The 15,384-nt window shown below is 47.9% G+C and overlaps 1 protein-coding gene across 6 annotated transcripts in view; it reads right to left on the bottom strand.

The window, feature by feature from the left end:
- PALM2AKAP2 (PALM2 and AKAP2 fusion) overlaps positions 1–15,384 on the bottom strand; it is a 449,455-nt gene that overhangs the window by 196,103 nt on the left and 237,968 nt on the right. For 5 of the 6 annotated variants that reach the window (XR_010729046.1, XM_066256553.1, XM_066256554.1 and 2 more), the window contains 3 exons: positions 11,116–11,230; positions 10,210–10,231; positions 4,663–4,764 (listed from right to left, as the gene is read on the bottom strand). Coding sequence is in view for 5 of the 6 variants with exons in the window: in XM_066256553.1 (XP_066112650.1) it covers positions 4,663–4,764; positions 10,210–10,231; positions 11,116–11,230 (239 nt within the window). In the remaining variant the exon portion in view is untranslated. The remainder of the gene's footprint in view (positions 1–4,662; positions 4,765–10,209; positions 10,232–11,115; positions 11,231–15,384) is intronic. The other variant, XM_066256558.1, reaches the window with a different exon arrangement.

Consider the following 15,384-nt stretch of genomic DNA (forward strand, 5'->3'; position numbering starts at 1 on the left):
CTGAACGTCACAGCTGGCGAAATTCAAAGGGTCAACACTAGCACGAGCCAGCACGGGTCCCTCAGGCAGAAGCTGTGCATATGAATCTGACTGTCGTTTTTGTTCAAGGTCCCTATGCAGATTGGTCAAATGCCAGAGATACAGTGGTACCTCTGGATCAGCACAAAGCCCCTTATATTCCTGTGGACAGGACAGGAACAAGTGCCTTCTGTGAGGACAACTGCCAGCCTTGTTACATGTTGAACGATCATGCCCCACAGGTGCCAATTCAGGCCCCCCTGGGCCAGGAGACCCTTAACGGTGCGCCCTCAGGCCTCGGCCTTGGGTTCCAACTATGCAACGCTCGCATCAGTGACACGCTGAAAACTAATGAAGGTCTGCGTTTCCGGGCTGGGGTGAGAAGGAGGGCTGTGAGGTGCCACAATCATGAGCTACAAAGACGCCGACAATGGAGTTGTTTCTATTTCCAAAACTGGTAAACCCTTCATTCACCTGAAACCTGACACAGAAATACAGTATGTACCCACAAGTGTGGAGGAGCAGCTGTGTCGGCAATGGGAGAGAACACCAGAGCCCTGGCCACCAAAGCGCCCACCTCATCCCCTGCCCACCATTCACAGAGGCTCCTCAATGTCCCCGTGGAGGAGCAGCTGTGTCGGAAATGGGAGAGAACACCAGAGCCCTGGCCACCAAAGCGCCCGCCTCATCCCCTGCCCACCATTCACAGAGGCTCCTCAATGTCTCCATGGAGGAGCAGCTGTGTCGGAAATGGGAGAGAACACCAGAGCCCTGGCCACCAAAGTGCCCGCCTCATCCCCTGCCCACCATTCACAGAGGCTCCTCAATGTCCCCGTGGAGGAGCAGCTGTGTCGGAAATGGGAGAGAACACCAGAGCCCTGGCCACCAAAGCACCCGCCTCATCCCCTGCCCACCATTCACAGAGGCTCCTCAATGTCCCCATGACACGGCCTGTACTTATGAGGGACAATCTAACAGGAAGGAATTTAACAATCCTATCAAATTCTACGAAGGGCAGAAAGGTGTGTAGCTCATTATTTCTGACTTGGGAGATTAAGAAAAAAGAATTTTGTAGGTTCTTCTGCGTATGAGCCGGGGAAGCAGCGTGTGCACCATTGGGGGGAAGAAACTGCAGGCGTCAGTGGAAATGATTCTGGAACAATGACTACCCTGGGTAGAGAATGAGGCTGAGCCTGACCAGGCGGTGGCACAGTGAATAGAGCATCAGGCTGGGATTCCAGCTGAACCAGGACCCAGGTTCAAAACCACGAGGTCACAGGCTTGAGCACAAGCTCATCTGGCTTGTGCGCAGGCTCACCAGCTTGAGTGCAGGGTCACTGGCTTGAGCAGCAAGGTCACTCGCTCTGCTGGAGCCCCCAACCTCCCAGTCAAGGCACACATGAGAAAGCAATCAGTGAACAACTAAGGAACCACAACAAAGAATTGATGCCTCTCATCTCTCTCCCTTCCTGTCTGTCTGTCCCTGTCTCCCTCCCTCCCTTTCACTCTTGCGAGAGAAAGAAAGAAAGAAAGAAAAAAGAAAGAAAGAAAGAAAGAGGAAAGAAAGAAAGAAAGAAAGAAAGAAAGAAAGAAAGAAAGAAAGAAGAAAGAAAGAAGAAAAGGAAGGAAGGAAGGAAGGAAGGAAGGAAGGAAGGAAGGAAGGAAGGAAGGAAGGAAGGAAGGAAGGAAGGAAGGAAGAGAGAGAAAGAAAGAGAGAGAGAGAGAGAAAGAAAGAAAGAAAAAGAAATGAGGCTGAGCCATGGCACATGTGCAATGACTTTGAGGCTTGACTTTAGAACCTGAAGCTGAAAGGCCATGAGGCCAATAAAATGAGTCCAATGATCTGTGGCGTCATGTCCTGCTCTGTGGGGTGACCAGTCCCCCCAGCGTGTGCAGGGCAGCTAGAGACAAAGGGTGGTGTGCTCAGAAGGGAGGGATGGTGAAGATAGACGTGTTTCAAAGCAAGCCCATCATCTCAGCACCAGCCAGAGACTGGGCTGTGGGCACGGAGGGGTATGAAGTGAGGATCTGGGAGAGACGGGAAATGACAGCCATTTTCAAATACTTGAAGGGGAATCAGAACTTAGGTTTGGTCTGAGTGGCTCCTGGGGGCAGGATAAGAAGCAATGGAGGGAAGAAGAGGGCAGAAAAAATGACGGCTCTAACAGAGAAAGAGCTTCCCAATGGTTAGAACCAAGTATAGAGAGTGGGCCACTGGAGGGACTAAGCCCCAGTCGCAGAGGTGTGTGACCGTGGTTTGAGCACCTCTTGGCAGCAGAGGCGGATTAAGGTTGGTTAAGGTCCCGGGCACAGAAGAAAATATTGGGCCCCTTAAAAAAAGAAAGACAGGGAAAAGAAAAATACAGGTTACCACATTTTTAAATAAATAAAAAATATTATGTACTGTTCATGTTAAAATTGTACATATAAAAACCAAAGTTGGCATCATTAGAAAAAAGTGTCAAGTTGGGGTTTGGCGGGGCCCTTCAGATGTTGAGGCCCAGGAAGCGCGCCTGGTGAGCCTGCCGTTAAATCCGCCTCTGCTTCCCAGGGTTGCTATACCCTGCCTTCCATAATAAGGGATTGGAATAGATCCCTCTTAATTCTGAAAAGCAATGATTCTAAATATATCCTCATTTATTCAGTTATTCAGAATCCTAAATCTCCCAAACTCCAAACAACCAGAACATTTGTCATCATAATACTGAGTAATGACAAGTGACATTTATAAAAATGGCCCTAAGTTTGTGCAGATCTCCAAAAGAATGTTCCTAAAGCAAGATGGATGATACCTAGGAAAATTCTAGTCGTATGCGAGTGGAAAATTAGTTGGTACGCTCTCCACGCTCTGTGCAGTCACCGCCATTGGTAACGAGCCTGAACACCCTATTCCCAAAAACGGTCTGGACAAAGGAGTACACCACATCAAAGGAGATTCCTCCCACCACTCCGCTTATACGATTTCCACAGTAGATGTATTCACGAAAATTAGTTCTTTAATAATAAACGAAAGTACGTGTAAACTTACTTTTTTTTAAAAAAGATTCTGATCACATAATACTATTTTTTTTAAATGCATTTGCTTTTTGGATCATCATGTCTTTGCAGTACCTCTAAATGTGAAGGAAGCTAGGTTGTAATGGTTATGCGTATTCCTATGATCACATTAACATACACTCCTGAGTCAAATGCACCTTCACTACGAACACTACGCAGATCCTTTGTATGTCTCTTCAAAAGTAGTTCTCATACATTTCCCCTACCCCTTCCACGAGCCGATCTATTAGTTGGATCCCACGGCATGTTCTGCGGGAACATGTGGGAGGGGTCGGAACGCTTTCTACCCACAGCTTGGAAACCATCGACACCCAAGTCTCTGAGAACAAGCAGGAAAGTGTGTGACTTCTGAACAGTTATTACTGAGCTGGTTTTAGAAGTGCGGCTAGGAGCTTGTCACTGCCAATGACTCCCTTGTAGCACGGCTGCAGGCTGCAAGTTCTGGTTCAACCATCCTCTAACTATCCAGAGAAATGCGGACAGGACCTGTGTTTGACCAGACACCATTTTCAGTCCCACCCCACTCTAGAACTCTGTGCGCCTGCATATAAAGTAATAACACTAAGGTGTTTACAGACAAACCTAGTCATTATTTAAATTTAATCACTACATAGGACAAATATGTCAATACTTATTTGCTGGTTCATTTTACTTTTACATTAAAATAAGGAGGGATTATTTGCTTTATAAAATATTCAGGTTGGCCCATATAAAAGATATCCTCTGGCTTAAAGGTCCATGACTAAGTTCTGTTTCACAAAAGGTGTCATTGTGTGATTTATTTTAAACATAAGCATACCTAGATTATGGAAAGCATAATCTGACGTCATATTTGACTTCATCTACAATGTTTCTAACGGTGCAACCTTGACAATTCACGTTTTCATTTAACCCCTGATACTCGGGACATCTCTGCATAGAGCAAACAGGTTGATTAGAGATTCCTTGTTCACGTCCTTCCAGTCTGACTTCTGAGGCACAGTCACATTGAACAGAGCAGAGCACAGCTCTCTCTGTACTTACACTCATGAGTGCCTTAGTCTCTAAATTCCACAACTGGGAGAAACATTAGCAAGAAACCTATGCTCTTGACATTGCTACTTCTCCCGCCTTCCCCAAAATAGACCACAGCAGCTAAGAAATAACTCCAGAAATGGAAAGGCTTGGAAATATGTTTACAATATACAAGCAGCTTGATTTCCAAAGGATTTTGGCAACATAATTCACACACTTTGAAAATACTTTCTACCCAACTCCCATCACCGGTTGTTTGATCTTGTAATCCAGTAAAGAAAGTAAAATTCCCTGGAGGCAGAGTACAGATTAATGTTGAGAATAAGGACAGAAATAAAGACCACAAACACAAGAGACAGACTCCTCCGAAGATGGAGGGAAAACACTTTGTCTCCTCAATACTCCCTCCCGTTCGGTCCTCAATTAGTCCTCAGGGCTCATGTTTGAGGCTGGGCTGAGGACAGGGTCCCTCTATGTAAGAATACCTGGCCATCCCTCAACAGTAAAGCGCAAAGAAATGCAAGCCCCCTGGCTAGTCCTGGCATCAAAACTGAATAGCTCCCCAGGACTTACCAGCTGCTCTGCTGGTCCCGTCCTGCCCAGGTGACGGTTCTGCGGTTCGTGAATAGAGGATTGGCAGGTCGGGGAGCTGGGAGGAAATGCAATTTACTGCATCTGGTAGCAGAGAACAGGGAATACAATTAGGCACAGTGTCGGGAGGCCCAATGGGTTCACTGCTGAGGCAGCAGCTCATCTGCCCTACATAACGGAGCTCCGAGCTGGGCGCTGGGTGAGAGGATCGAGGAAAACAAAGACAAGCATTTGCCCCGTGGCTGGTATTCGGCAGAGTAGCTGAGGCAGGAGGGATCCTGGCCAGGGAGCTCAAGCCCAGGACTGCTCTGTGGATTAAAAGATTCACCAGAAAGCTCTAGATTCTAAGAGTAGAATGAGTTCAGGGTGGGGAAATGAAAACAAGCTAGGGAGAGCCATTATTGACTTGGTGGGACTGAGTGAATACAGGACATCACATTAGAAACGTGCATTAAATGGTACTGAAGAATAGATTTGGGGCTTATTCCCTGAACAGGAAATATAGTATTATTTGCCTGATTCATTCAGAAGACCAGTTTCATATGCATTTAGAAGAAATGTGGAATTTATCCCATGATTTCAATACTTCAACTGTTGTTTCAGCCAGAAAATCCTGAAATTCTAAATAACAACACCTAGTAATCTCACCATTAGCTCAGTTGTAGCAAATGGTGCAAAAGGGGGAAAACGCTTTGACAAGCCTGTTCGAGGAGGAGAGACCCTGGAAGGCATGGGTGTCAGAAGAGAGGAGGAAGACACTGGGCTGAGACAGGGAGAAGAATCTACGGGCGCCCCAGACAGAAGTGGAACGCCAAGGATGGAACATTCTAGAAAGCTGGACTGCATGGGATGTGAGATGCCTTCCCATGTCATAATCATGTCCCAGGTCTCAGAAGGTCAAGCACTTAGCCACGATCAGATCTAACTACTTACTGCTTATCTCCACTGAACATCTCATGATCACCTCCCACTCAACATGTCCAAAATGGAGCTCGTATCTTCATGCATCAGCTGCTTCCCCTGTATTCTGCATCTTGCCTCACTGGGGTCCTGGGCAACGCCCTTCATTACCCTGTCCAGTGCCAACTAGCCCCCTAGCTGCTACCTCCCTCACATTTGCACATCTGTCCCAACCTCTGTATCCCCGCTGATACCGCCTTCATTTTACCAGGTTTGTGGGTTTGATTTTGTAATTTCATGCTGGAACAGCACTACGTTAGGATTAGGATTAGCTCAGTTCTTGATCATTGCTGACTCACATGAATCTGACAACCCAGAATGTACTGATACTGGGCCACCTGGTTCTCAGTGCAAAGAACATACTCTGGAAGAGAGGATGGAGTGGAGTGAATGGACTTTTGAGGGTCGACCATTTGGGGAGAAGGAACAGGAAATCAGGAGCGGGTGGGCAGGTGGGCCTCAGGTGGGAGAGAGCCTCAAATTACCGTCTCTCTCTCTGGGGCCTTCGTACGCTAAAGCCTGGACCCTGGGCCGGGCAGACATAGTTGAAGACCTTTTACTGCAAGAAAGGAAGCTAAGCCTTTGACATGACAGTGGGGGGCTGGGAGGTGGCCACAAAGCAGCCCAGGGCACCCCCCAAACACGGGCTTGGACGTGAGCCAGGGCTCTGCGGGTAGCCACAAGTCTGAAGTTGCACATTATTTTCTGTGTTGGACTGCCCTGCCAGTGCTCCTGACTCAGGCTGCAGACCCTACTGTACTGTGGGGAGCTGGAGCAGGGTCTGGGCCCTAGCGAGCACAGGCAGGACCAGAGAGCTGTAGCTTGGGGTAAGCCGATCCTGACAGGGTAGGGTAGATAGCTGACAGTGGCTCATGGGGAGAACGGAGCAGCAACCCGGGGCTGGAGAGACAGTTTGGGGCAGAAGTGATGACCAGAGCCGATTTGCAGAACTTCAGAGTGTCACCGAGGATTTCCAGACATCTGCAGGACAGGATCTCAGTAAATCTAACTTCCTGCATTTGAAGGCCATGGTGCTTCAAGCCATTAAGACCAGGGGAGAGAGAAGCCATGGACTGGTCACACAAATGCTTAGTCCGCTTTATGCTAAATATAGAGCTTCTCGGGCGCCTCTGATTGCTGAAAGTTTTAATAGCTAGAAACGAAAGCCACTCATGGACAGGGGACCCAGCATCTGAAAGAGCATGTGATTCTCAGCTTCCCTCTGGAGGCAGCCCCCTCCCAGACGTGAGTGGGGGATGAGTTACTTTTGCCCAGTGTTCACTGGCTACAAGCCTGAGGGTTATGGCTCTTGGAGGGCGGTGGGGACTACACGGCTTCTGCTAAGAGATAAGGGAGTGGCAAGGAGTGGGGCATGAGGAAGAAAACAGGGCCGCCCCTCAATGTATCATTAAGTAGTAAACCCTAGGGTTACGCAGCCGTTAGGTGTCTGATAGCCCAACATACGGAATAGCGAACGGAACCTCTGAAGCATCATGGGGAAAACATCTCCACGTGGCCTCCGTCAGTCCATTGCCCTCTTCCTGCCCAGGTCAGGGTGGCCTGTCATCATTCTTCCCACTGGCAGAGGCGGTAGTGAGGAGTCAAAGAGCAGAAACGGAAGATGTGTGCTTCTTATAAGTTCCAGCACGGCTAAACTATTCACCGTGGCTATGGAGAACAGAGGCGGCCAAAGCTGGAGAAGCAAAGTTGATAAAAACGCTCCTGAAAGTGTGAATTCTGGGCAACTTAAAGACACACTGAGATTTCCCAACAACTGGGATGAAAGGGGGGATGGCTCCAGGCCACCAGAGACTGGGATGGATGGAAGCCTAAGGTCAGTATCACACAGCATGGACTGACATAGGGCCCGGGCGTTCTCCCCTGCTGGTTCTGGCCAAGGGTTTCACACCAGCTCCTCCGTGGGGACAGAATCGAGCTAGCACTAGAAACCTACTGTATGCAATTTATAGTTACACAAGACACTCTGCCCATTTCAGGCAGCAAAAAAATCAACCCACTCACTTGATGAAGATGTCGCTATATAACAAGTGTGCAGCTAGAGGGAGGGAAGAAGTCAGGGGGATTCAGGATGTGCGTGGCCAGGACATTCTACTCGCCATCGGAATACATTGCTCTTGATTGCCCGGGCTACCACGTGATCAAAAGCCATGGGGGACCCGGCAGTACAGTACCTCCGTTTCCTCTGACATGCGCAGGGAGACAGGCACAGGGCATGTGGGGCCATGATGCACACACACACCAGCAGCCATCTCCCTGATGCCTCATTAAACTCAGGCTGCTTTTTGCGAATCATCGGCAGCCTCTCATAACAATTGTAATCCTAGTTGGCCCCAGATTCTGTAATCAGCGTGTTTCAGACGTTGGGTACTTTTCTTAAGGTATTATGTTATTATTATTCCATAATAATGGTGTGTTAATTCTTAAGGAACAACATTTGATTGATTCTAAGAGGATCTTGGCAAACTCTGAAGTCTCCGGGGCCTTGGAAATTAAAGAATGAGAAAATAATCAAACATCTCACAGTCCCTTAATTGGAAACGCTTCAGTTTTTACCCTCAGACCACAGAGTGACCTAGACACTGACCGCATTCTTAGAAGGATGCGTTTCCTCCTTCAAACTCCTTTCTTTGCCAGCAGACAGACGTGCTGTGATGGAAAGCCTCCCCCCCACTCCCCCCACCCCGGCTAAATTATAACCAGAGATGGCAGGACCCATAATCCAGGGTGACAGGTAAGACCACAGAAACTTGTCCCTGGCCCTTTATCGGGCAACCTAAGGCTGCCGCGTCCTCTTAACTATGAGGTCATGCATTCTGTCAAAAGCGACAGAGGACAAAATCACAAAGGCAATTGTCTCTGCAGCTCTTTTTAGTTTTGATCAGGGTTCTCACCGCCTCTGTGAACTGCTTAGTGAGCAGATGAAAATGGTGGGAAGTAAGGCAGGCGGAAATGAGAGAGGGTCGGAGTAAAAATGAAAAGGACAGTGGCAGGACTGTATAATGAGGCTTCATGTTTGCGTGTTAACATGTCATAGAACATGTGGGTCTCTGTGCCCCGCACAGATGTCCAGGGATATGACATGCAGGCTCCTCCCCTTCCCTAATTAGAGAGAGAATTCCAGGAAAGGTCCTGGTTTGAGAAAAGAGAGAGAGAGAGAGAAAAGTGAAAGCATAACAGGTCAGTGTATGTGGTGACGTCAGGGGTCAGTGTCCCAAACCCCATCCCAGCCTGACGCTTCCTGCCTCAGGTCCTCCCTGGCACCAGGGAGACCCACTGCCTACCCCCTGCTACCCCCTTCGGTCTCCCAAACAGGCTAGGCCACGTCCTCAGACCGGGCTCCACCTCCAAGCACAGAACAAGAGCCCTGATCAGGCCACACCTTAGAGAAGGTTCTAGAACTGTCGTACGTATTCCTCCTGGAGTCTTTGCTGGCTCAGGCCTGCCCACATGCGCTGGGAGTATGTGGTTTAATTTAATACCTTCCCAAAGGTCACCTGGGGAAGACAAAATCCAGATCCTCTGCTTTCTACTTGCTGAAGGGAAATATTCAAAACAAAACATAATACTTTTTTATTTCTGAGTCAGAATTATCCTTAGTGCAAGTATCTTTGCTCATCTAGAAGACTACATTACCCCTCTCCGCATTTTAAAATCTTTTCCTATAACGTCCCAATGCCAGGAAAACACTGATGTGAACTCTTATTCTGGCTTCAGCTATCTTCCAAGTGTCGAGGTTGAATTTGTAAGACCCAGGTGCGCAGACAGGGTCTGGGCCTTCCGACCAGTCTGTCATGTTGCTGCAGGTCTAGCTGAGGGCCAGCGTGAGTGGGAACTGAGTGGTTTTCCCGGGTGTGCAGCTAACTAAGATTAGGGGAGCAAGGGGAGTAATGAAAAGTACCCAACCCCAAGTTCATTGCCGTGGCCCTAGGGAAGGGGAGTGGGGGGCAGGGGCAAGGAGGGGACGGGAGCAGGAGGAAGGCCCATCCTGCCAGGATGGGGGCAGGGAGTCAGGGCCCTGCTCTCACACCTCAAGCGCTCAGGGCCAATGACCCCCTCACAGGGAGAAAAGTTCTGCCCAGCTGCGCCTCCCTGGAAGGCTGGAGAAACTGCTGTTTCCTGAACCAAAGAAAAACCAGAGGCCTTAGAAATGTTTCCTAAACACTGGATAGTGGCCTTCTGATGTGTGTCGTGACCCAGAGACCTAACACCAGCACGGATGAGCATCTTCCTGCCTGAGGTCTGGTCCTGATTTTAACTCTCTTTGCTGAGCATCTTTCAAGAACTTTGGGGACTGGGCGGGAAGAACAGCCAGGCCAACTGCATAAGACTAGAGACAGTGAGTCGAGAGATGGTCCTTGAACAAGAAGCTGAGGAGACGCGGCATGCGATGCAGGCTTCATCCGTGCCCTGCAAACAGTGCCGCTCTTTCTTTCTGATGCCGTTACCAGCCCACGCACCGCGTCTCCCGCTGAGCCTGTGTCAATACAGCTAAGCTGACCGGGAGGAAAGCATTCATCTACAGGTGGGGCGGAGAGCGCTTACACTTACCTCCATCCGTACTGGAGAAGCTCTGTGGAAACAAAAGCAGGGCAGAGCGTTACTACAGGTGGGAGAAGACAAACCCTCCTCCGGTCTCCCTGTCCTTCTTCCCCAGGCCCAGGTCCAGATTCTGACTGTGACGGGCTAATCCAATGTGCTCTTTCCTCCAGGGAAATCTGTTTGGGACCCTGCAATGCAGGGGAAAGGTTTACCATTCCCACTTTTGACTGAAGTAGAGATTTACTTCGATTATTCAGCAACTCCCCACGGTTGTGTTGGAGAAGTGATGTCAGAAAATCCCACCTTATAATTCATTCGTTTAGATAGCTTTCCTGTAGCTGAGGGGTCCCCGTGGAAACGGGGGTTCTGAAATAGAGAGCAAGTCCTAAGATATTTGGAGCCTACCAGCTTTACAGACTCTCTCCTCTGCTCCCGGCCCCGTCTGTCTCCATATACAGTAAAATCTCATGTATTTTCACTTTATTTTTCGAACTCATGCCCATTTGGTATGGTTTTGCCTCTGGTCTTTTTTTAAATAAAGAAAAGACTTAGATGAAAGCCACTGGAGCATGTTTAATTTGCTTAATAAGAATTGGTTTTAGGATTCTAGAGTCCAATAGAAGATGACTTTTCAGGCATTAGACATATAAAGGGTTTGGACTTTAGGTAGATGGGGTTGATTTAGTGACTCTTCCCTGGGCTTCCTCGGCAGGCCAGGTGGTCCCAGAGGACAGGCCACCCTCAGCTTCAGACGCGGCACACTGTCCTCACACACCTGCCCCTTGTTTCCGGGGTGGTGTGGCTCAGCTTCCTGCTCAATGCCAACTGGCCCTTTCTCCAGCCGGCATGGCTCTGCTCCCGAGCTCCTTGCGCCCCCAGGGTATAACTTAGAGGAACCACAGGCGCTTCCTTCACCTTCTGAAAGTCCTGGAAGGATTTTTCCGTCTCCTTTAGTTTCTCCAGGATGACTTGCTCTTTGGCAGATATCTGGGACTCTTCACTTTCTAGCGCTTGTATTTCCTGCTCCAGCCTGGAAAACACACAAACAGAGGACAGGTTACTTTGTAGTGCTGCCATCCCAGGGCCAGAGAGCAGCTCCTTCTGGTGGGGCAACTTCCTGCTCATCTCTGGTGTCCCTTCCACCGAGGTACAAGGCCCAGGTTGTACTTGACAGCGCGCCCCCTGTGTTCTCTGCTCTGCCGCTGAGCTGCCGTGGGTCAAAGGAAAGCAACCCAGAGCCACTGCCGCCGCCTTGCCACCTCCTCTCCAACTCAGCCTACATGTTCCTAATTTGGAGGTAGCTGTTTTTATACAGCAGAGGACATACTAGCTGAAGGAACACGGCCTCCTATTTTCCTGGCTACCTTGGAGTCACTGCTCTTCTGTTTGGTTGGCCGAAGGGTCAAGAGCCAGTCTCACTCCAAGGAAATATGCTACCAAGAAATGGCTGGTGGCCGGTACCCTAGAGAGCCTGCTGTCATCTCTCTCTGTCACCCAAAGAAGGGGAGCTGAATGGGACTGGTCCAGGAGTCCCTACTCTTCACAAAAGTGAGGGGGTATTTTAGTGCTTCCTATTCATTTCGAAACATCCCCTAGCTTTTGTGAGCAGTATCTATTTTCCAAAAGGGAAACTTCAGCACTGCCTGGAGACTCTGGGAATCTTCTAGACAGCAGCAACTGTTCTGATTTGGGGGAAGTCTCAGCAGCTGAATTCTTTCAATGAAATGATAATAATAACTTAACTTTTATTAAGCACTAAGTCTGTTCCAGGAACTGAGCTGAGAATTTGCATGGTTTATTTGATTTTACCTTCCCAATGACCCTGTGAGTAAGGAGTCCCCATTTTACAGATGAGATCATTAAAACTTGACAAGGGACTAGTTTGCTGTTGCTGAGCCTCTAAGCAAGAATTCAAGCCAGGATGTCAAACTCAAGACCCTGCTCCTAACCATTGTGCTGTACTCTTAAACAGGCTCACAGTATTTCATATATTCCTGCCTTGTTTCTTTATTTTTTTTAAGTGAGAGGAGGGGAGATAGTGAGATAGACTCTCACATGTACCTTAACTGGGATTCACCCAGCAAACCCCATCTGGGGCCAATACTTGAATCAACCGAGCATTTTCAGTGTCTTAGGCTGATGCGCTCAGACCAATTGAGCTATATCCTCAGTGCCTAGGGTTGATGCTGAAACTATCAAGCCACTGGCTGCAGGAGGGGAAGCCAGAGAGAAGGGGGGGGGAGGGGGGAGAGAAGCAGATGGTTGCTTCTCCTGTGTGTCCTGACTGGGAATCGAACCTGGAATGTCCATACGCAGGACCAATGCTCTATCCACTGAGCCAACTGGACAGGGCCATATTCCTGCCTTGTTAAACACAGAATATGTTGGTATACCGGGGTGGCACTGTTATGCAGCAATGCCTTTGGGGTTACGAAGGGATGGATGTTCCTTGTTGAAAGGACTGTAGATTATGGTGCTTCCTGAATTATTTGGTCTAAATTAATTTGTTCACTCATTCATTCAATTTTGCTTTTGGTCTCTTTCCCCTCTGCCATGCTGGAAGCTTTGCTGCAGGGTCTGTGGCTGCCTATGTTAGCCCTCTCCCTCACACTTACTCCCTTCCATCTTCTGATCTGCTGCTGGAAACAGGCTAGCCAACTCTATGAGACTAAGACCTACAGCAAGACATAGGCATGGATTTGTTTAGGGATGCCTCGTACCCTGAGGCCTTTTCTGTTTTTGTTTTTTTTCCGGAGCATCAGAAAAATAACCTCTGGAAGGATGAGGCTTTGCAGCAATTACTTCAGGTTATGCAGACAGACCCTATGCACAGTTGCACCCCTCCGAATAAATAGTGTTTCAGATATTCTTACCATTTCACTCACAGTAAAAGCAGAAGTCCTTACAATTACTTATAATGCCCTAGGTACTAGGAGGCTAGTACCTATATGGTGTCCACTCTTACCAACACTCCTATTTCACTTACAATTTAGGCAAACAGAGCTACCTCCCCCCCCAAATGTTCCCCTCCTCTAAGAAACCCATCTCAAAACCTAAACCATTCTTAAAGTCTCTGCTCAGATACTACCCACCCTCCGAGGCTTTCCTAGATTCACCACCAAGAAATAACATCGCCTCCTCTGAACATTTAATGGTACATTACTTTGGTATCGGCAGTCTCATCAAGCCTACTATATATATATGTTAGCCCAGCAGTTCTCAACTGAGGGGATACTTTGTCCTCTAGGAGATACTGGGCAATGTCTAGAGATATTTTGGTTGTCCATAATTCAAGGAAAGTAGAGCTGGTGCTTCTGGCATTTAGTGGGTAGAGGTCAGGGATGGTGCTAAATGTCCTGCAATGCACAAGATGTCCCCCGCCCCCCAACAAAGAATTATCTGACCCCAAATAGCAATAGTGCTGAGGTCTAGTAACTCTGTTGGAGCACAGATAAATGATTAATTTTCCCTACTAGATTGTAAATTCTTCATGGAGAGGGCAGAAATGCTCAATACAAGTATGCTGAATGAATGAAAGATGCTGAACCCAGTGACAAAAAGCTATGATTCAACCACGGTGAGAACCTTCAGGATATCTGAAACCAGGGTGAATTCTTCAGCAAGCTTTGACTCAGGAGAGGCTGGGTGTGGGCTGCATCGCAAAGAAAATTTGAGGAGAGGGAGGCCAAGGAACATAGATATTAAAGAAAAAAATATAAAACCCCTTTGCCATTCCTAGTGTAGAACAAAATCTTCTATACACACCAGTGCAAACTACTTGGGGGGGGGGGGATTAAGAGATGTGTGCGTGAAATAGGGGCAGCACATATGAAATAGCTGAATGATCTAGAAACTGAACTAGTTCAAGGGGTAAAGGAGCTCTGGCTAAAAGCTTCCGGGAAATACGGGATGATAGTCCCAGCCAGGGGTCCTCTGAGCAGATTTCATCTGACTCTCACACAGTACCTCAGCAGGTATGTAGGATAATGGTAGAGACTGTTATTCTCAAATATATTCCCTCCCTTTCTCCTTCACCTCTGTGGGAAGAGTATATACGTCCCTGACCCACTGGTGTTGTGACCTGCGTTAGCCAGTGGGATGTTAGCAGACACAACACAAGCAGAGGCTTGAAGTAAGTTTGCCTGATGGGTTTGTTCTCTTGTGCCTCCACTAGTGGGCAGTATCTGGGTAACTGCTGTCCCTTCAGCCTGAGCCCCTGAAAGGACACATGGGGAGTAGACTGGAGCCCACACCAGAGTCGGGAGTCATGCCTAGTTGGACCCACACCCTAAATCAGAGCAGCTCAACTGAGGCCTGCCTGGATCAGCAAACACCCAGTCTACTCACAGAAGTAAGGACAAGATTAAATGATTTTTTTTTAAAACACTTCTTCTTTTTTTCTTTTTTTTTTAGGTTTTTATTTATTCATTATAGAGAGGAGAAAGAGAGAGAGAGAGAGAGAAAGAGAGAGAGAGAGAAGGGGGAGGAGCAGGAAGCATCAACTCCCATATGTGCCTTGACCAGGCCAGCCCAGGGTTTTGAACCGGCAACCTCAGCGTTTCCAGGTTGACGCTTTATCCACTGCGCCACCACAGGTCAGGCCAATGATGTTTGTTTTAAATCACTGGGTTTAAGAGTTGTTTGTCATAAAGTACTATGGTGATGACAGCTAAGTGATATAGCTCAAATATATAGTAATATAGTACAGAGATATATATTATGTGCATGTAAAATATGATATATATATATATATGTGAGTATGACTCCTAATTATATATACATAGATATATAAATATACCAATAGTCCCTGAAGATAAAAGATTAGAAAGAAGCTAAGCCACCCTTGTCCCTTTTCCCCTCCTCAGAAAACTCTGAAGGACACAGGGCACCCCTTCATGAGGATGAAGATTAGAAAATACCCAAGGTACGTAATTGTCTCTGGGTAATGGAATATTGGGTGATTTTAATTTCATTCAACATGTTCCCAAATTATTTTTTTAAATTCATGCACTCTTTAAGCAGAATAAAAACAATAAATCACTTTCTTAAACTGCCTCCTTCGACCTGGTGCAGAGAAGGAGCCCCTCACGGCTGTGGTGCAGAGAAGGAGCCCCTCACGGCTGTGGTGCAAGGGAGGAGCCCCTCACGGCTGTGGTGCAGGGGAGGAGCCCCTCACGGCTGTGG

This window comes from Saccopteryx bilineata, chromosome 2 (assembly GCF_036850765.1).
Source record: "Saccopteryx bilineata isolate mSacBil1 chromosome 2, mSacBil1_pri_phased_curated, whole genome shotgun sequence".
In the NCBI taxonomy this organism is placed as follows: domain Eukaryota; kingdom Metazoa; phylum Chordata; class Mammalia; order Chiroptera; family Emballonuridae; genus Saccopteryx; species Saccopteryx bilineata.